General features: G+C 52.7%; 1 protein-coding gene across 1 annotated transcript in view; it reads left to right on the top strand.

Annotated features, from left to right (window-relative positions):
- The window catches only part of STAM2 (signal transducing adaptor molecule 2), a 78,550-nt gene that overhangs the window by 17,171 nt on the left and 43,831 nt on the right, over positions 1–17,548 (top strand). The window contains exons 7-8 of the mRNA XM_075317212.1: positions 14,623–14,812; positions 15,828–15,922. Coding sequence (XP_075173327.1) covers positions 14,623–14,812; positions 15,828–15,922 — 285 coding nt within the window. The remainder of the gene's footprint in view (positions 1–14,622; positions 14,813–15,827; positions 15,923–17,548) is intronic.

Below are 17,548 nucleotides of genomic sequence, written 5' to 3'. Positions count from 1 at the left end.
GCCGTGCTGGAGGAGGCTGGGAGCAGAGAGGCTGATCATGGGGAAGAGAGGAATGCTGATGCTGAAGGAGGCTGGGATGAGAAGGCTGGGAGGAAGGAGGCTGGGACGAGAGAGGCTGATCCTCAGGAAGGCTGAGGAGGGGAGGCTGATGCTGAGGGAGGCTGGAAGGAGAGAGGCTGAGCAAACGTGCTCCATCCGCCATACTGCGCACTCCCCATCGTGCTGCATCCCCCATGCTGCGCACTCCCAAACGTGGTCCATCCGCCATGCTGCGCACTCCCAAACGTGGTCCATCCGCCATGCTGCGCACTCCCAAACGTGCTCCATCCGCCATGCTGCGCACTCCCAAACGTGCTCCATCCGCCATACTGCGCACTGGAGCACGTTTGGGAGTGCGCAGCATGGCGGATGGAGCACGTTTGAGAATGCGCAGCATGGCGGATGGAGCACGTTTGGGAGTGCGCAGCATGGCGGATGGAGCACGTTTGGGAGTGCGCAGCATGCCGGATGGTGCACGATCGGGAGTGCGCAGTATGGCGGATGGAGCACGTTTGGGAGTGCGCAGCATGGCGGATGGAGCACGTTTAGAAGTGCGCAGCATGGCGGATGGACCACGTTTGGGAGTGCGCAGCATGGCGGATGGAGCACGTTTAGGAGTGCGCAGCATGGCGGATGGAGCACGTTTGCAAGTGCGCAGCATGGCGGGTGGAGCACGATGGGAGGTGCACACCTTCCCCCAACACACACACACACGCGCACTGCACAACACACACACACTAGGAATCACAAACAACGCCCTACACAGACACCCACACAGACAACGCTGCACACACAAATATACGCACATACTGCACAACACACACATTGCTCAAAACATACCTCCCCCCAAAACACACCACACACACACAAACCGCACAACACACACACACACAACGCTACAGACACACAGCGCTCCACAAACAACGCAACACACGCAACACACATACAACACCGCTCTCACCCCCCGCGACACTCAGAACATGTACAGCGCCCTACACAAACACTTGGTAACTACACACAACAACATCTATATATATATAACAAAAATCATACATGAACTACACAATACGTAAATTCTAGAATACCCGATGCGTAGAATCGGGCCACCTTCTAGTATATATATATATATATATATATATATATATATATATATATATATATATATATATATATATATATATATATATATATATATATATATATTAATATAATATAATATAATATAATATAATATAATATAATTTAGTTTTCTTTGTCGCTCTATTGGGAGACCCAGACAATTGGGTGTATAGGCTATGCCTCCGGAGGCAGCACAAAGTATTACACTCAAAAGTGTTAAGCCCCTCCCCTTCTGCCTATACACCCCCCGTGCTCCCACGGGCTCCTCAGTTTTTATGCTTTGTGCGAAGGAGGCAGACATGCACAGCACAGCTCCACAGATTGGTCAGCAGCAGCTGCTGACCATGTCGGATGGAAGAAAAGTGGGCCCATATAGGGCCCCCAGCATGCTCCCTTCTCACCCCACTCTTGTCGGCGGTGTTGTTAAGGTTGAGGTATCCATTGCGGGTACGGAGGCTGGAGCCCACATGCTGCTTTCCTTCCCCATCCCCCTCAGGGCTCTGGGTGAAGTGGGATCCTATCGGTCTCCAGGCACTGAGACCGTGCTTCATCCACAACTCCTGTGGAGACTGCTGGATAGGAGCCGGGTTCCGTTCAGGGACATGGCCCTGCATCTTGAAGGTACTCTGTATCCCTGTAGGGACCGTGCACGGCAACACCTCAGCTTTGCTGGGTGTGCTAGTGCACCGGGGACCGCGGCGCTGACCGGGTCTATATGTGCCATTACACACTCAGCGTCGCTGAGTGTGTTTATATGTAGGGGCTACCGCGCTAACCGCCGCTGCCATGTGAAACTGCGGCGCGGCTGGGACTTGTAGTTCGCCGGGGACTTCGGCGTCGGCCGCGCTTTTACGGCGGCGACGCTTATACTAGAGTCCCCGGCTTTCTTGCGGCCTAGCTTCCTTTTTCCCGCCCTCAGCCCTGACAGGCAGGGGAAGGGCGGGACGCTGCACGGAAGAGAGGGACAAACGAGCAGCATGAGGGCTGGAGCATGCTTTGCATACTCCACTCCCCTCACTGTGCACTGTGTGAGACGCCCACGGCTCCCTCCTCTCGTCAGGACGCCGCAGCCATTTCCTGTCGGCTCCTCCGACGCTGCAGAGAGGGACAAACCCTGGGAAACCCAGACACGGTCTCTGGTGGCCTCACAACCGCTTTAGGCGGCTGGTAAGCAGCACCTGTGGTGTTAGCCCCATGGTGCTGTAGTGTATTGATACATTCTGTGTTATTACTATATACTTTACACTGTATGAGCACAGTTCATTATGGCTATTTACCCTTTTGTGTTAATCAGGGAAAACAATAGCATGGCGCCCACAAAGACAGGGGTGCCAAAAAACAGGATTATTATGCTGCCTGCGCCGCTTGTACGACCCAGCTGCCGGCAGGTCCCATTGACCCTCATTGTGTGCAATGTGTGGCCCCTGTGACTCTCTTCTTCAGCCAGAGCATCTGCTAAGAGGGGCCCAGGGGGAGACACCTGTTGACACGGTCCTTAGTGACGGGGATGGAGTTTGCAAAACTCTCTGAGACTATGGCTGAGATACTAGAAGCCTTGCAGTCCAGGCCGGTATCTCAGCAAAGGGACTCTGTTGAATCATTGTTCCCTGGCCCCCCTCAATTGGACCAACAATGTCCTCCCGGGATACATTCCAGGCTGAGGGTTCTGACTTAGACCCCAGCCCCAGACCGACTAAGCGGGCTCGCTTAGAATTTCCCTCGACATCATGTTGTTCAGGGTCTCAGCGGGGGGAATCTCCGGTTGATGATGCGGAGACAGCTGATCAGGATTCTGATCCTGAGGGCGCTCTCAATCGTAATACTCCAGACGGGGACGCCATAGTGTACGATCTCATTGCGTCCATCAATCAAATGCTGGATATTTCTCCCTCAGCTCCTCCGGCGGAGGAGTCAGATTATCAGCAGGAGTAATTCCGCTTCAGGTTCCCCAAGCGTACACCGAGTATGTTTCTAGACCATTCTGATTCCAGAGAGGCAGTCCAGAATCACCATGCTTGTCCGGATAAGCGTTTTTTCTTAAAGGTTGGACTCAGTGTCTCAGAGTGGATCCTCCAATCTCACAGACTGGCGGCTAGATCATTACTTGCAGTGGAAGATGGAGCCTCGCTCAAAGATGCCACTGACGGGCAGATGGAGCTCTGGTTGAAATCCATCTATGAAGCTATCGGAGCTTCTTTTGTCCCAGCATTCGCAGCCGTATGGGCACTACAAGCTATCTCAGCAGGTCAAGCGCAAATTGAAGCAGCCACATGCACGGCCGCGCCACAAGTGGCATCCATTACCTCCCAAACCTCGGCAACGCTATTAGTGCTGTCCTGGACTCTGCGAGCTGTACGGCGGTTGCGGCCGCCAATTCGGTGGTACTCCGCAGGGCCTTATGGCTACGGGAATGGAAGGCAGATTCTGCTTCCAAAAAAGCGCCTAACCAGTTTGCCAATTTGTGGCGACAGGTTGTTTGGCGAGCGTCTGGATGAAGTCATCAAACAATCCAAGGGAAAGGATACATCCTTACCCCAGTCCCAACCAAACATATCCCAACAGAGGAGAGGGCAGTCGAGGTTTCGCTCCTCTCGGGGCGCGGGCAGGTCCCAATTCTCCTCGTCCACAAGGTCTCAGAAAGACAAAGGAGCTCTGATGCATGGCGGTCTAAGTCACGTCCTAAACAGACCACCGGGGGCGCCGCTAACAAAGCGGCTTCCTCATGACTTTCGGCCTCCGCTAGTAGCATCCTCGGTCGGTGGCAGGCTCTCCCGCTTTTGCGACACCGGGCTGCCACAAATAAAAGACCGCTGGGTGAGAGTTATTCTGTCTCACGGTTACGAGATAGAGTTTACCTCTCGTCCCCCGACTCGATTCTTCAGGTCATCCCCGCCTCCCGAGCGAGCCGAGGCTCCTCTGCAGGCGCGGCGCACTCTGACGGCTGAAGGAGTGGTGATCCCTGTTCCTCTTCAGCAACAGAGCCACGGTTTTTACTCCAACTTGTTGGTGGTCTCAAAGAAGGACGGGTCTTTCCGCCCGGTCCTGGACCTGAAACTGCTCAACAGACGGGTAAAAACCAGGCGGTTCCGGATGGAATCCCTCCGCTCCGTCATCGCCTCAATGTCCCAAGGAGATTTCCTTGCATCAATCGATATCAAAAATGCTTATCCCCATGTACCGATTGCTCCAGAGCACCAGCGCTTCTTGCGCTTCGCCATAGGACACGAATACCTGCAATTCGTGGCACTGCCGTTCGGCCTGGCAACAGCCCCACGGGTTTTTACCAAGGTTATGGCTACTGTAGTAGCGCTTCTACACTCCCTGGGTCACTCGGTGATCCAGTATTTGGACGATCTGCTGATCAAGGCACCCTCTATAGAGGCATGCCAACGCAGCCTTGACGCTACCCTGGAGACTCTCCAGGGTTTCGGGTGGATCATCAATTTTCCAAAGTCAAATCTGACACCGGCCCAATCGCTGACATATCTTGGCACGAAGTTTCATACTCTCAGCGATAGTGAAGCTTCCGCTGATCAAGCAGCAATCACTACAGAAAGGGGTACAATCTCTCCTTCAAGGCCAGTCACACCCCGTGAGGCGCCTCACGCACTTCCTGGGGAAGATGGTGACAGCAATGGAGGCAGTCCCTTTCGCGCAATTTCACCTGCGTCCCCTTCAATGGGACATCCTATGCAAATGGGACAGGAAGCCGACGTCCCTCGTCAGGACCGTCTCCCTCTCTCAGACGACCAAAGCTTCCCTTCGGTGGTGGCTTATTCCCACTTCATTAGCGAAGGGGAAATCTTTCCTACCCCCATCCTGGGAAGTAGTCACGACGGACGCGAGTCTGTCAGGGTGGGGAGCGGTTTTTCTCCACCACAGGGCTTAGGGTACGTGGACCCAGCAAGAGTCCTCGCTTCAGATCAATGTTCTGGAAATACGGGCAGGGTATCTTGCCCTGAAAGCTTTCCAGCAGTGGCTGGAAGGCAAGCAGATCAGAATTCAGTCAGACAATTCCACAGTGGTGGCATACATCAACCACCAAGGCGGCCCACGCAGTCGGCAAGCCTCCCTGGAAGTCCGGCAGATTTTGATGTGGGTGGAAGCCACGGCCTCCACCATCTCTGCAGTTCACATTCCAGGCGTGGAAAACTGGGAAGCGGATTATCTCAGTCGCCAGGGCAGGTCCCTTCACCCGGGCGTGTTTCAGGAGATCTGTTGCCGCTGGGGGGTGCCGGACGTCGACTTCATGGCGTCCCGGCACAATAACAAGGTACCGACGTTCATGGCACGGTCTCAAGATCCCAGAGCTCTGGCGGCAGACGCCTTAGTTCAGGATTGGTCGCAGTTTCAGCTCCCTTATGTGTTCCTCCGCTGGCACTGTTGCCCAGTGTGTTACGCAAGATCAGGGCCGACTGCCGCCGCGTCATCCTCGTCGCTCCAGACTGGCCGAGGAGGTCGTGGTACCCGGATCTGTGGCATCTCACGGTCGGCCAACCGTGGGCACTACCAGACCGACCAGACTTGTTATCTCAAGGGCCGTTTTTTCCATCTCAATTCTGTGGCCCTCAACCTGACTGTGTGGCCATTGAGTCCTGGATCCTAGCGTCTTCAGGAGTATCTCAAGACGTCATTGCCACTATGAGACAGGCTAGGAAACCAACGTCCGCCAAGATCTACCACAGGACGTGGAAAATTTTCCTGTCATGGTGCTCTGCTCAGGGTTTTTCTCCCTGGCCATTTGCCTTGCCCATTTTTTCTGTCCTTCCTTCAATCTGGACTGGAAAAGGGTTTGTCGCTCAACTCCCTTAAGGGACAAGTCTCAGCGCTCTCTGTGTTTTTTCCAGAAGCGCCTAGCCAGACTTCCACAGGTACGCACGTTCCTGCAGGGGGTTTGTCACATCGTTCCTTCTTACAAGCTGACGTTAGAACCCTGGATTCTGAACAGGGTGCTGCTGGTTCTTTAGAAATCACCATTCGAGACAATGAGAGATATTTCTCTCTCTCACGCCTTTCGCAGAAAGGGTTTTTTCTAGTAGCAGTCACTTCACTTCGGAGAGTGTCCGAGCTAGCAGTGCTGTCATGCAGAGCCCCTTTCCTGGTTGTTCACCAGGACAAGGTGGTTCTGCGTCCGGTTCCGGACTTTCTCTCTAAGGTGGTATCCCCCTTTCATCTCAATCAGGATATCTCCTTACCTTCTTTTTGTCCTCATCCAGTTCACCAATGTGAAAAGGATTTGCACTTGTTAGATCTGGTGAGAGCACTCAGACTCTACATTTCTCGTACGGCGCCCCTGCGCCGCTCGGATGCACTCTTTGTCCTTGTCGCTGGCCAGCGTAAAGGGTCACAGGCTTCCAAATCAACCCTGGCTCGGTGGATCAAGGAACCAATTCTCGAAGCTTACCGTTCTGCTGGGCTTCCGGTTCCCTCAGGGCTGAAGGCCCATTCTACCAGAGCCGTGGGTGCGTCCTGGGCTTTGAGACACCAGGATACGGCTCAGCAGGTGTGTCAGGCGGCTACCTGGTCGAGCATGCACACTTTCACGAAACACTATCAGTTGCATACCTATGCTTCGGCGGATGCCAGCCTAGGTAGACGAGTCCTTCAGGCGGCGATTGCGCACCTGTAGGAAGAGGCCGTTTTACGGCTCTCTTACGAGGTATTATTTTACCCACCCAGGGATTGCTTTTGGACATCCCAATTGTCTGGGTCTCCCAATAGAGCGACAAAGAAGAAGGGAATTTTGTTTACTTACCGTAAATTCCTTTTCTTCTAGCTCTAATTGGGAGACCCAGCACCCGCCCCTGTTTTTTTGTGTACACATGTCGTTCATGTTGAATGGTTTCAGTTCTCCGATATTCCTTCGGATCGATGTTACTTTAAACCAGTTTATAATTCTTTTTCCTCCTTCTTGCTTTTGCACCAAAACTGAGGAGCCCGTGGGAGCACGGGGGGTGTATAGGCAGAAGGGGAGGGGCTTAACACTTTTGAGTGTAATACTTTGTGCTGCCTCCGGAGGCATAGCCTATACACCCAATTGTCTGGGTCTCCCAATTAGAGCTAGAAGAAAAGGAATTTACGGTAAGTAAACAAAATTCCCTTCTTTTCATCAGTGTTTTCTTTTTATCCAGGTTTAGGCAAAGTTTCTTCCAAGATTCATCACAATAAAGAGTTTACCTTCTATCTAATAGTCCATGAAAATTGGCAGCACATGGATGGCATTGGAGTGCTGTCCAATTTCATTTTTTTTTATGGGCTCATAGACTTGCATTGCTGATTTTGATCTGAAACTCGATCAATATCGGCTATTTTACATGGATCATGGAGTATGCAAAAGAAAAATAATCTCTGAGCAGCCCCATAGACTACACTAGGGATAAGTGCGATCTGTAAAAAGCATAAATAGAACTTGTACATGGAAAAACAGACGTCTGTAGACAGAAGACTATATGTGCACGTTGCAGGTTTGTTTTTTTACCGTGTTCTTCTGCGGTTTTGGCCTCAAAAACTTAGGCTTTGCTGGGGAAACAAAGTCAATGAGATTTCAGTTTTGTCTGCACAGTTCAGTTTTGTTTTTTGTTTTTTCTTTGTCGCTCTATTGGGAGACCCAGACAATTGGGTGTATAGGCTATGCCTCCGGAGGCCGCACAAAGTATTACACTCAAAAGTGTTAAGCCCCTCCCCTTCTGCCTATACACCCCCCGTGCTCCCACGGGCTCCTCAGTTTTTTGCTTTGTGCGAAGGAGGTCAGACACGCACGCACAGCTCCACAGATTGGTCAGCAGCAGCTGCTGACCATGTCGGATGGAAGAAAAGTGGGCCCATATAGGGCCCCCAGCATGCTCCCTTCTCACCTCACTCTTGTCGGTGGTGTTGTAAGGTTGAGGTATCCATTGCGGGTACGGAGGCTGGAGCCCACATGCTGTTTTCCTTCCCCATCCCCCTCAGGGTTCTGGTGGAAGTGGGATCCTATCGGTCTCCAGGCACATGAGACCGTGCTTCATCCACAACTCCTGTGGAGCCTGCTGGATAGGAGCCGGGTATCGTTCAGGGACATGGCCCTGCTACTTGGAGGTACTCTGTGTCCCCGTGGGGACTGCGCACAGCAACACTCCAGCTTTGCTGGGTGTGCTAGTGCACCGGGGACCGCGGCGCTGACCGGGTTAATATGTGCCATTACACACTCAGCGTTGCTGAGTGTGTTTATGTATAGGGACTGCCGCATTGACCGCCGCTGCCTTGGAAACACTGCGGCGCGGCTGGGACTTGTAGTGCGCCGGGGACTTCCACGCCGGCCGCGCTTTTACGGCGGCCGCGTTTATTACTAGAGTCCCCGGCTTTTTGCGGCCTAGTTTCCTTTCCTCCCGCCCATAGCCCTGACAGGCAGGGGAAGGGCGGGACGCTGCACAGAACGAGCAGCACTGAGGGCTGGAGCATGCTTTGCATACTCCACTCCCCTCACTGTGCACAGTGCAGGCACCAGTTCCCGCACTTTCTGAGCCACGCCCACGGCTCCCACCTCTCCTCAGGACGCATTCCTGTCAGCTCCTCGGACGCTGCAGAGGGGGACAAAATCTGGGAGACCCAGGCAGGGACTCTGGTGGCCTCACAACCGCTTTAAGCGGGTGGTAAGCAGCACCTGTGGTGCTAGCCCCATTGTGCAGTAGTGTAACATTATATGTTTATTTTACACTGTATAGTGCACAGTTGATTTCTGGCTATATACCCTATTGTGTTGCTCAGGGAAGATAATAGCATGGCGCCCACGAAAGGCAGGGGTGCCACAACACAGGCTTATTATGTTGCCTGCGCCGCATGTACGACCCCGCTACCGGCAGGTTCCACTGACCCTCATTGTCTGCACTGTTCGGCCCCTGTGGCACTTACTCAGCTAGAGCCTCTGCTAAGAGGGGCCCAGGGGGAGCCACCTGCTAACACTGTTCAGGTGACGGGGACGGAGTTTGCAAAACTCTCTGAGACTATGGCTAAGATACTAGAAGCCTTGCAGTCCAGGCCGGTATCTCAGCACAGGGACTCTGTTGATTCTTTGTTCCCTGGCCCACCTCAGCTGGACCAACAATGTCCTCCCGGGGTATCTCATAGATCCCAGGCTGAGGGTTCTGACACAGACCCCAGCCCCAGACCGACTAAGCGAGCTCGCTTAGATTTTCCCTCGACATCATCATATTGTTCAGGGTCTCAGCGAGGGGAATCTCGAGTTGATGAAGCGGAAGTAGCTGATCAGGATTCTGATCCTGAGGGCGCTCTCAATCTTAATACTCCAGACGGGGACGCCATAGTGAACGATCTTATTGCGTCCATCAATCAAATGTTGGATATTTCTCCCTCAGTCCCTCCAGCAGAGGAGTCGGCTTCCCAGCAAGAGAAATTCCGGTTCAGGTTCCCCAAGCGTGCACCGAGTATGTTTCTGGACCACTCTGATTTCAGAGAGGCAGTCCAGAATCACCATGCTTGTCCAGATAAGCGTTTTTCTAAGCGCCTTAAGGATGCACGTTATCCCTTTCCACCTGATGTGGTTAAAGGTTGGACTCAGTGTCCCAAAGTGGATCCTCCAATCTCCAGACTGGCGGCTAGATCCATACTTGCAGTGGAAGATGGGGCCTCGCTCAAGATGCCACTGACGGGCAGATGGAGCTCTGGTTGAAATCCATCTATGAAGCGATCGGCGCTTCTTTTGCCCCAGCATTCGCAGCCGTATGGGCGCTACAAGCTATCTCAGCAGGTCAAGCGCAAATTGAAGCAGCCACACGCACGTCCGCGCCACAAGTGGCGTCCATTACCACTCAGACCTCGGCATTTGCGTCTTACGCTATTAATGCTGTCCTGGACTCTGCGAGCCGTACGGCGGTGGCAGCCGCCAATTCGGTGGTACTCCACAGGGCCTTGTGGCTACGGGAATGGAAGGCAGATTCTGCTTCCAAAAAGCGCTTAACCAGTTTGCCAATTTCTGGCGACAGATTGTTTGGCGAGCGTTTGGATGAAATCATCAAACAATCCAAGGGAAAGGATACATCCTTACCCCAGCCCAAACCGAACATACCCCAACAGAGGAGAGGGCAGTCGAGGTTTCGGTCCTTTCGGGGCGCGGGCAGGTCCCAATTCTCCTCGTCCAAAAGGCCTCAGAAAGAGCAAAGGAACTCTGATGCATGGCGGTCTAAGTCACGTCCTAAAAAGACCACCGGAGGGGCAGCTAACAAAGCGGCTTCCTCATGACTTTCGACCTCCTCATTCCACATCCTCGGTCGGTGGCAGGCTCTCCCGCTTTTGCGACACCTGGCTGCCACGAATAAAAGACCGCTGGGTGAGAGACATTCTGTCTCACGGTTACAAGATAGAGTTCACCTCTCGTCCCCCGACTCGATTCTTCAGGTCATCCCCGCCTCCCGAGCGAGCAGAGGCTCTTCTGCAGGCGCTGCGCATTCTGAAGGCAGAAGGAGTGGTGATCCCTGTTCCTCTTCAGCAACAGGGCCACGGTTTTTACTCCAACTTGTTTGTGGTCCCAAAGAAGGACGGGTCTTTCCGCCCTGTCCTGGATCTGAAACTGCTCAACAAACACGTAAAAACCAGGCGGTTCCGGATGGAATCCCTCCGCTCCGTCATCGCCTCAATGTCCCAAGGAGATTTCCTTGCATCGATCGATATCAAGGATGCTTATCTCCACGTACCGATTGCTCCGGAGCACCAGCGCTTCCTGCGCTTCGCCATAGGAAACGAACACCTGCAGTTCGTGGCACTGCTGTTCGTTCTGGCAACAGCCCCACGGGTTTTTACCAAGGTTATGGCTACTGTAGTAGCGGTCCTACACTCTCAGGGTCACTCGGTGATCCCGTACTTGGACGATCTGCTGATCAAGGCACCCTCTCAAGAGGCATGCCAACGCAGCCTCGAAGCTACCCTGAAGACTCTCCAGAGTTTCGGGTGGATCATCAATTTTCCGAAGTCAAATCTGACACCGGCCCAATCGCTGACATATCTTGGCATGGAGTTTCATACCCTCTCAGCGATAGTGAAGCTTCCGCTGGTCAAGCAGCAGTCACTACAGAAAGGGGTACAATCTCTTCTTCAAGGCCAGTCACACCCCTTGAGGCGCCTCATGCACTTCCTGGGGAAGATGGTGGCAGCAATGGAGGCAGTCCCTTTCGCGCAGTTTCACCTGCGTCCTCTTCAATGGGACATCCTACGCAAATGGGACAGGAAGCCGACGTCCCTCGACAGGAACGTCTCCCTCTCTCAAGCGACCAAAGCTTCCCTTCGGTGGTGGCTTCTTCCCACTTCATTATCGAAGGGGAAATCCTTTCTACCCCCATCCTGGGAGGTGGTCACGACGGACGCGAGTCTGTCAGGGTGGGGAGCGGTTTTTCTCCACCACAGGGCTCAGGGTACGTGGACCCAGCAAGAGTCATCGCTTCAGATCAATGTTCTGGAAATACGGGCAGTGTACCTTGCCCTGAAAGCGTTCCAGCAGTGGCTGGAAGGCAAGCAGATCCGAATTCAGTCGGACAATTCCACAGCGGTGGCATACATCAACCACCAAGGCGGCACACGCAGTCGGCAAGCCTTCCAGGAAGTCCGGCGGATTTTGCTGTGGGTGGAGGCAACGGCCTCCACCATCTCTGCAGTTCACATCCCAGGCGTGGAAAACTGGGAAGCAGATTATCTCAGTCGCCAGGGCATGGACGCAGGGGAATGGTCCCTTCACCCGGACGTGTTTCAGGAGATCTGTTGCCGCTGGGGGGTGCCGGACGTCGACCTCATGGCGTCCCGGCACAATAACAAGGTACCGATGTTCATGGCACGGTCTCAAGATCCCAGAGCTCTGGCGGCAGACGCCTTAGTTCAGGATTGGTCGCAGTTTCAGCTCCCTTATGTGTTTCCTCCGCTGGCACTGTTGCCCAGAGTGTTACGCAAGATCAGGGCCGACTGCCGCCGCGTCATCCTCGTCGCTCCAGACTGGCCGAGGAGGTCGTGGCACCCGGATCTGTGGCATCTCACGGTGGGCCAACCGTGGGCACTACCAGACCGACCAGACTTGCTGTCTCAAGGGCCGTTTTTCCATCTGAATTCTGCGGCCCTCAACCTGACTGTGTGGCCATTGAGTCCTGGATCCTAGCGTCTTCAGGGTTATCTCAAGACGTCATTGCCACTATGAGACAGGCTAGGAAACCAACGTCCGCCAAGATCTACCACAGGACGTGGAAAATTTTCCTGTCATGGTGCTCTGCTCAGGGTTTTTCTCCCTGGCCTTTTGCCTTGCCCACTTTTCTGTCCTTCCTTCAATCTGGACTGGGAAAGGGTTTGTCGCTCGGCTCCCTTAAGGGACAAGTCTCAGCGCTCTCTGTGTTTTTCCAGAAGCGCCTTGCCAGGCTTCCACAGGTACGCACGTTCCTGCAGGGGGTTTGTCACATCGTTCCTCCTTACAAGCGGCCTTTAGAACCCTGGGATCTGAACAGGGTGCTGATGGTTCTTCAGAAACCACCATTCGAGCCAATGAGAGATATTTCTCTCTCACGCCTTTCGCAGAAAGTGGTTTTCCTAGTTGCAGTCACTTCTCTTCGGAGAGTGTCTGAGCTAGCAGCGCTGTCATGCAAAGCCCCTTTCCTGGTGTTTCACCAAGACAAGGTGGTTCTACGTCCGGTTCCGGAATTTCTCCCTAAGGTGGTATCCCCCTTTCATCTCAATCAGGATATCTCCTTACCTTCTTTTTGTCCTCATCCAGTTCACCAATGTGAAAAGGATTTGCACTTGTTAGATCTGGTGAGAGCACTCAGACTCTACATTTCTCGTACGGCGCCCTTGCGCCGCTCTGATGCACTCTTTGTCCTTGTCGCTGGCCAGCGTAAAGGGTCACAGGCTTCCAAATCAACCCTGGCTCGGTGGATCAAGGAACCAATTCTCGAAGCTTACCGTTCTGCTGGGCTTCCGGTTCCCTCAGGGCTGAAGGCCCATTCTACCAGAGCCGTGGGCGCGTCCTGGGCTTTGAGGCACCAGGCTACGGCTCAGCAGGTGTGTCAGGCGGCTACCTGGTCGAGCCTGCACACTTTCACGAAGCACTATCAGGTGCATACCTATGCTTCGGCGGATGCCAGCCTAGGTAGACGAGTCCTTCAGGCGGCGGTTGCCCACCTGTAGGAAGTGGCCGTTTTACGGCTCTCTTACGAGGTATTATTTTACCCACCCAGGGACTGCTTTTGGACGTCCCAATTGTCTGGGTCTCCCAATGGAGCGACAAAGAAGAAGGGAATTTTGTTTACTTACCGTAAATTCCTTTTCTTCTAGCTCTAATTGGGAGACCCAGCACCCGCCCCTGTTTTTTTGTGTACACATGTTGTTCATGTTGAATGGTTTCAGTTCTCCGATATTCCTTCGGATTGAAGTTACTTTAAACCAGTTTATAATTCTTTTTCCTCCTTCTTGCTTTTGCACCAAAACTGAGGAGCCCGTGGGAGCACGGGGGGTGTATAGGCAGAAGGGGAGGGGCTTAACACTTTTGAGTGTAATACTTTGTGCGGCCTCCGGAGGCATAGCCTATACACCCAATTGTCTGGGTCTCCCAATTAGAGCTAGAAGAAAAGGAATTTACGGTAAGTAAACAAAATTCCCTTCTTTTAGCTGCTTTTTTGAACTGAAAAAAAAAATGGTCATGTCAATTCATTTCTGTGTTTTTTCCTGCGCTTTTCCACCCATGCAATGCATTTGAAAAACGCAGCTAAATGCAGTGATCAAAAACGCAGCCAAAAAACGCAGTGCGTTTTTGTGCGTTTTTTGCGGCCAAAAACACAGCATTTAAAAAAAAAAAAAAAGCAATGTGCGCGCATAGCCTTATTCTTCTAGGTTTTAGATAGCCATAAATGAGTTATTCCACTAATAAATGAGTGATCAGTGCGGGTGCATCAGCTGGGACCACCACCTATTCTCAAGAATTAATTTGTCAGTCTCATAGAAGTGAATGGTTCGGGGGTCCATCATGCACACTACAGCTTCATTCACTCGGGGACCTTTGAGACCAGCGTTCTCGGATTTGCTGGGGTCCAGTGGTTCTTTATCCTGTCCAAAAATGAAAGATGTAATTACTGGGAAACCTCGGTAATGCAGCCCCATTATAATATCCGTATTTCGGTCCATATCAGAGAGAATTTCCCTGCTTATACATTAGATACGTCTTTGATGTCTAATGATGGTGGCTCCATGGAGGCTGAAAGAAGAGGCTCATTTTGGCAGCAGCTTTTCAATTGCAAAAGTCGTCTGCAAACACAAAGTATATGCACCTAATAGACCCCGTCCATCCTGTTCTAGTAATCGAATTTGCATCACCTCTTTACACCAGATCTGCAGTGGGTCTTGGTGTTTTGCACACAGTACACATTCTTTTTACCTTCTGGGAATGTTCAGGGATTATCATGTGCTCTTTTTTTTTTTTTTTTTTTTATTGCTTCCAATTCACAGCCATCGAGTTATCTCTGCAAGAGCAAAAGACGCAGCCATCGGAGACGAAATCCCTGTACCCAACTGTGGAGGCACAACATGACAGCCAGAAGACGGCCCGGAAAGTCCGAGCGCTCTACGACTTCGAGGCCGTGGAGGACAACGAGCTGACGTTTAAAAGTGGAGAAATTATAATCGTGCTGGACGATAGGTAAGAGACTGCACACAACCATTCATGCGATCATGCCACGTATGGGGGCCTTCCATCATCACAGTATTACAGGCCAATCCTTAGGTTTGGTTATCCATATCGGCTAAGAGGGGGTTCAAAACTTGGGACCCCTCCAATCGGCCTATGCGAATGCTCTGCTCAGATTACCTGTACGTCATCTACTTAGCAGCAGTTATGCTCGATATTGTAGCAATGTCCTATTCACTTCAATGGGACAATGTTGCATTACTGAGAGCAGATGAGACTAAATAGCAATATTACCGATGCCTGGAACGCTCCCATCGGCAACCTTCTTACGGCAGCACGGTGGCTCAGTGGTTAGCACTGCAGGCTTGTGGTGGCTCAGTGGTTAGCACTGCAGGCTTGTGGTGGCTCAGTGGTTAGCACTGCAGGCTTGCGGTGGCTCAGTGGTTAGCACTGCAGTCTTGTGGTGGCTCAGTGGTTAGCACTGCAGTCTTCATCGCTGGGGTCCTCGGTGCAAATCCCACCAAGGACACCATCTGCAAGGAGTTTGTATGTTCTCCTCGTGTTTGCGTCGGTTTCCTCCGGGTTCTCCGGTTTCCTCCCACACGCCAAAGACATACAGATAGGGATTCTAGATTGTGAGCCCCAATGGGGACAGTGTTGCCAGTGTATGTAAAGCGCTGTGGAATTAACAGCGCTATATACATGAATAAATATTATTACTGCACTGAAAAACCTGATCAAACTCATCCAAGTGCAAGTGTGAACAGAGCCTAATGGATTTATTTACTTGTGTGTGACATATTAGATCCCTCCATGTGTGCATTTCTGTATCTTCTGATCCTTTACGATATAATCCCCCCCCCCCCATTTGCTAGGATTACTATAATCCAGGCACTATGATGTGTTAAATGCAATCTTTAAATCTCCCACAATAGCCTCATTGATATCTCCTATTCCTCATGTTATCTTATACTTTCACAATCTGTATGTTTAATACTAGAGATCTGATTTATACTTTCCTTCATAGTGATACAAACTGGTGGAAGGGAGAAAATCACAGAGGAATCGGATTGTTCCCTTCCAATTTTGTCTCCACAGCCTTAAATGCGGAGCCTGAAGCCGGTATGTAACAGCGCGGATGGGCTAGTGCGATGCTTTCTCTAATGCTTGGGTAGAAATAAACATTATATAGCAGATGACAGTCATCCATCCCATCACCTTCCCATATACATCTGATGAGCGTGCATGCTCTGTATGTAGAGAGGGGAATAGGTCTGCAGAAGACCCCTCTGGTTGTATCTTATCTCCCTGAGACTGAAGGGTTAATATCCAACTCCTCTAATCCTTATTTCCCCAGATATTTGGGGGGTAGTCAGGTAAACCATCCCATAGACATTAGTACTTTGATGGGTTCCTCTGACTTCAGTAAATTTGGCTAATTTTTATTTGCAGTGTGACTCGCAGAGGTGACGTCTGGCCCTGCGTGGCACCCAACAGCCTAGATGGCTACTTAAAGGGAATCGCTGTCACCAAGTTTTTGCTCCCTAATCTGAGAGCAGCATAATGTAGAGGCAAAGCTCCTGATTCCAGCAGTGTGTCGCTTTGATAAAATCACTGTTTAATTAGCAGGAGATTATCATTAGAGGACTACTTGGTGTGCTGCCAGGTAGTCCAGCATATTAATGAGCTCTGTATAACTGCTAGATCTGCTCCAGAGAAAGCAGTGATTTTATCAAAATGACAGCTCAGTAAGTGACACATCGCTGGAATCAGGGTCTCTGTCTCTACATTATGCTGCTCTCAGATGGGGGAGCAAAAACCTAGTGATAGATTCTCTTTAAAGGGTTGCATTTCTGAATTGCCCCAGATTGCGGCATAAAAAAATGCCTTAATTAGGCCTAAGCCACATGGCATGAAAATCGGAGCGAGTGGAATGAGATAAAACATCGCATTCCACTCAGACTAATATTACTCTATGGGTCCTCTCCCATGAGCGATTATTTTCTTGGCCCAATCGGACTGAGAAAACAATTGCAGCATGCTGCGACTGTAATGCGATCATCTTTCACTCGCACCCATTCAAGTCTATGGGGCGAGAGAAAAATTGCACTGCACTCGCGGTACACCGGTGTACTGCAAGTGCAGAGCGAGAATGGCAATAGCCGGCTACGGAAGAGAGAGGGAGATAAATCCCTCCCTCCCCTCCTCAGCGCCGGCCCTCAGCACCGACCCGTCCCTCCTCCGCGCCGGCCCACCCGCCCCTCCTCCGCGCCGGCCCGCCCGCCCCTCCTCCGCGCCGGCCCACCCGCCCCTCCTCCGCGCCGGCCCGCCCGCCCCTCCTCCGCGCCGGCCCGCCCGCCCCTCCTCCGCGCCGGCCCGCCCGCCCCTCCTCCGCGCCGGCCCGCCCGCCCCTCCTCCGCGCCGGCCCGCCCGCCCCTCCTCCGCGCCGGCCCGCCCGCCCCTCCTCCGCGCCGGCCCGCCCGCCCCTCCTCCGCGCCGGCCGGCCCGCCCCTCCTCCGCGCCGGCCGGCCCGCCCCTCCTCCGCACCGGCCCGCCCCTCCTCCACACCGGCCCGCCCCTCCTCCACACCGGCCCGCCCCTCCCTCCTCCACACCGGCCCGCCCCTCCTCCGCGCCGGCCAGATTACATGATCGGACCTCAGTCGCAGTGACACTTGCTTGGCTCCTACTGTGCTGTCAACGTGAGCTGAGTGTCATGCGAGGATCGCAGTAGTCCCCGTGTGGCCCC

Source organism: Anomaloglossus baeobatrachus, chromosome 7, assembly GCF_048569485.1.
Source record: "Anomaloglossus baeobatrachus isolate aAnoBae1 chromosome 7, aAnoBae1.hap1, whole genome shotgun sequence".
NCBI lineage: Eukaryota > Metazoa > Chordata > Amphibia > Anura > Aromobatidae > Anomaloglossus > Anomaloglossus baeobatrachus.
Note: the sequence above shows the minus strand (reverse complement) of the source record. Positions and strands in the feature narration are given on the sequence as shown.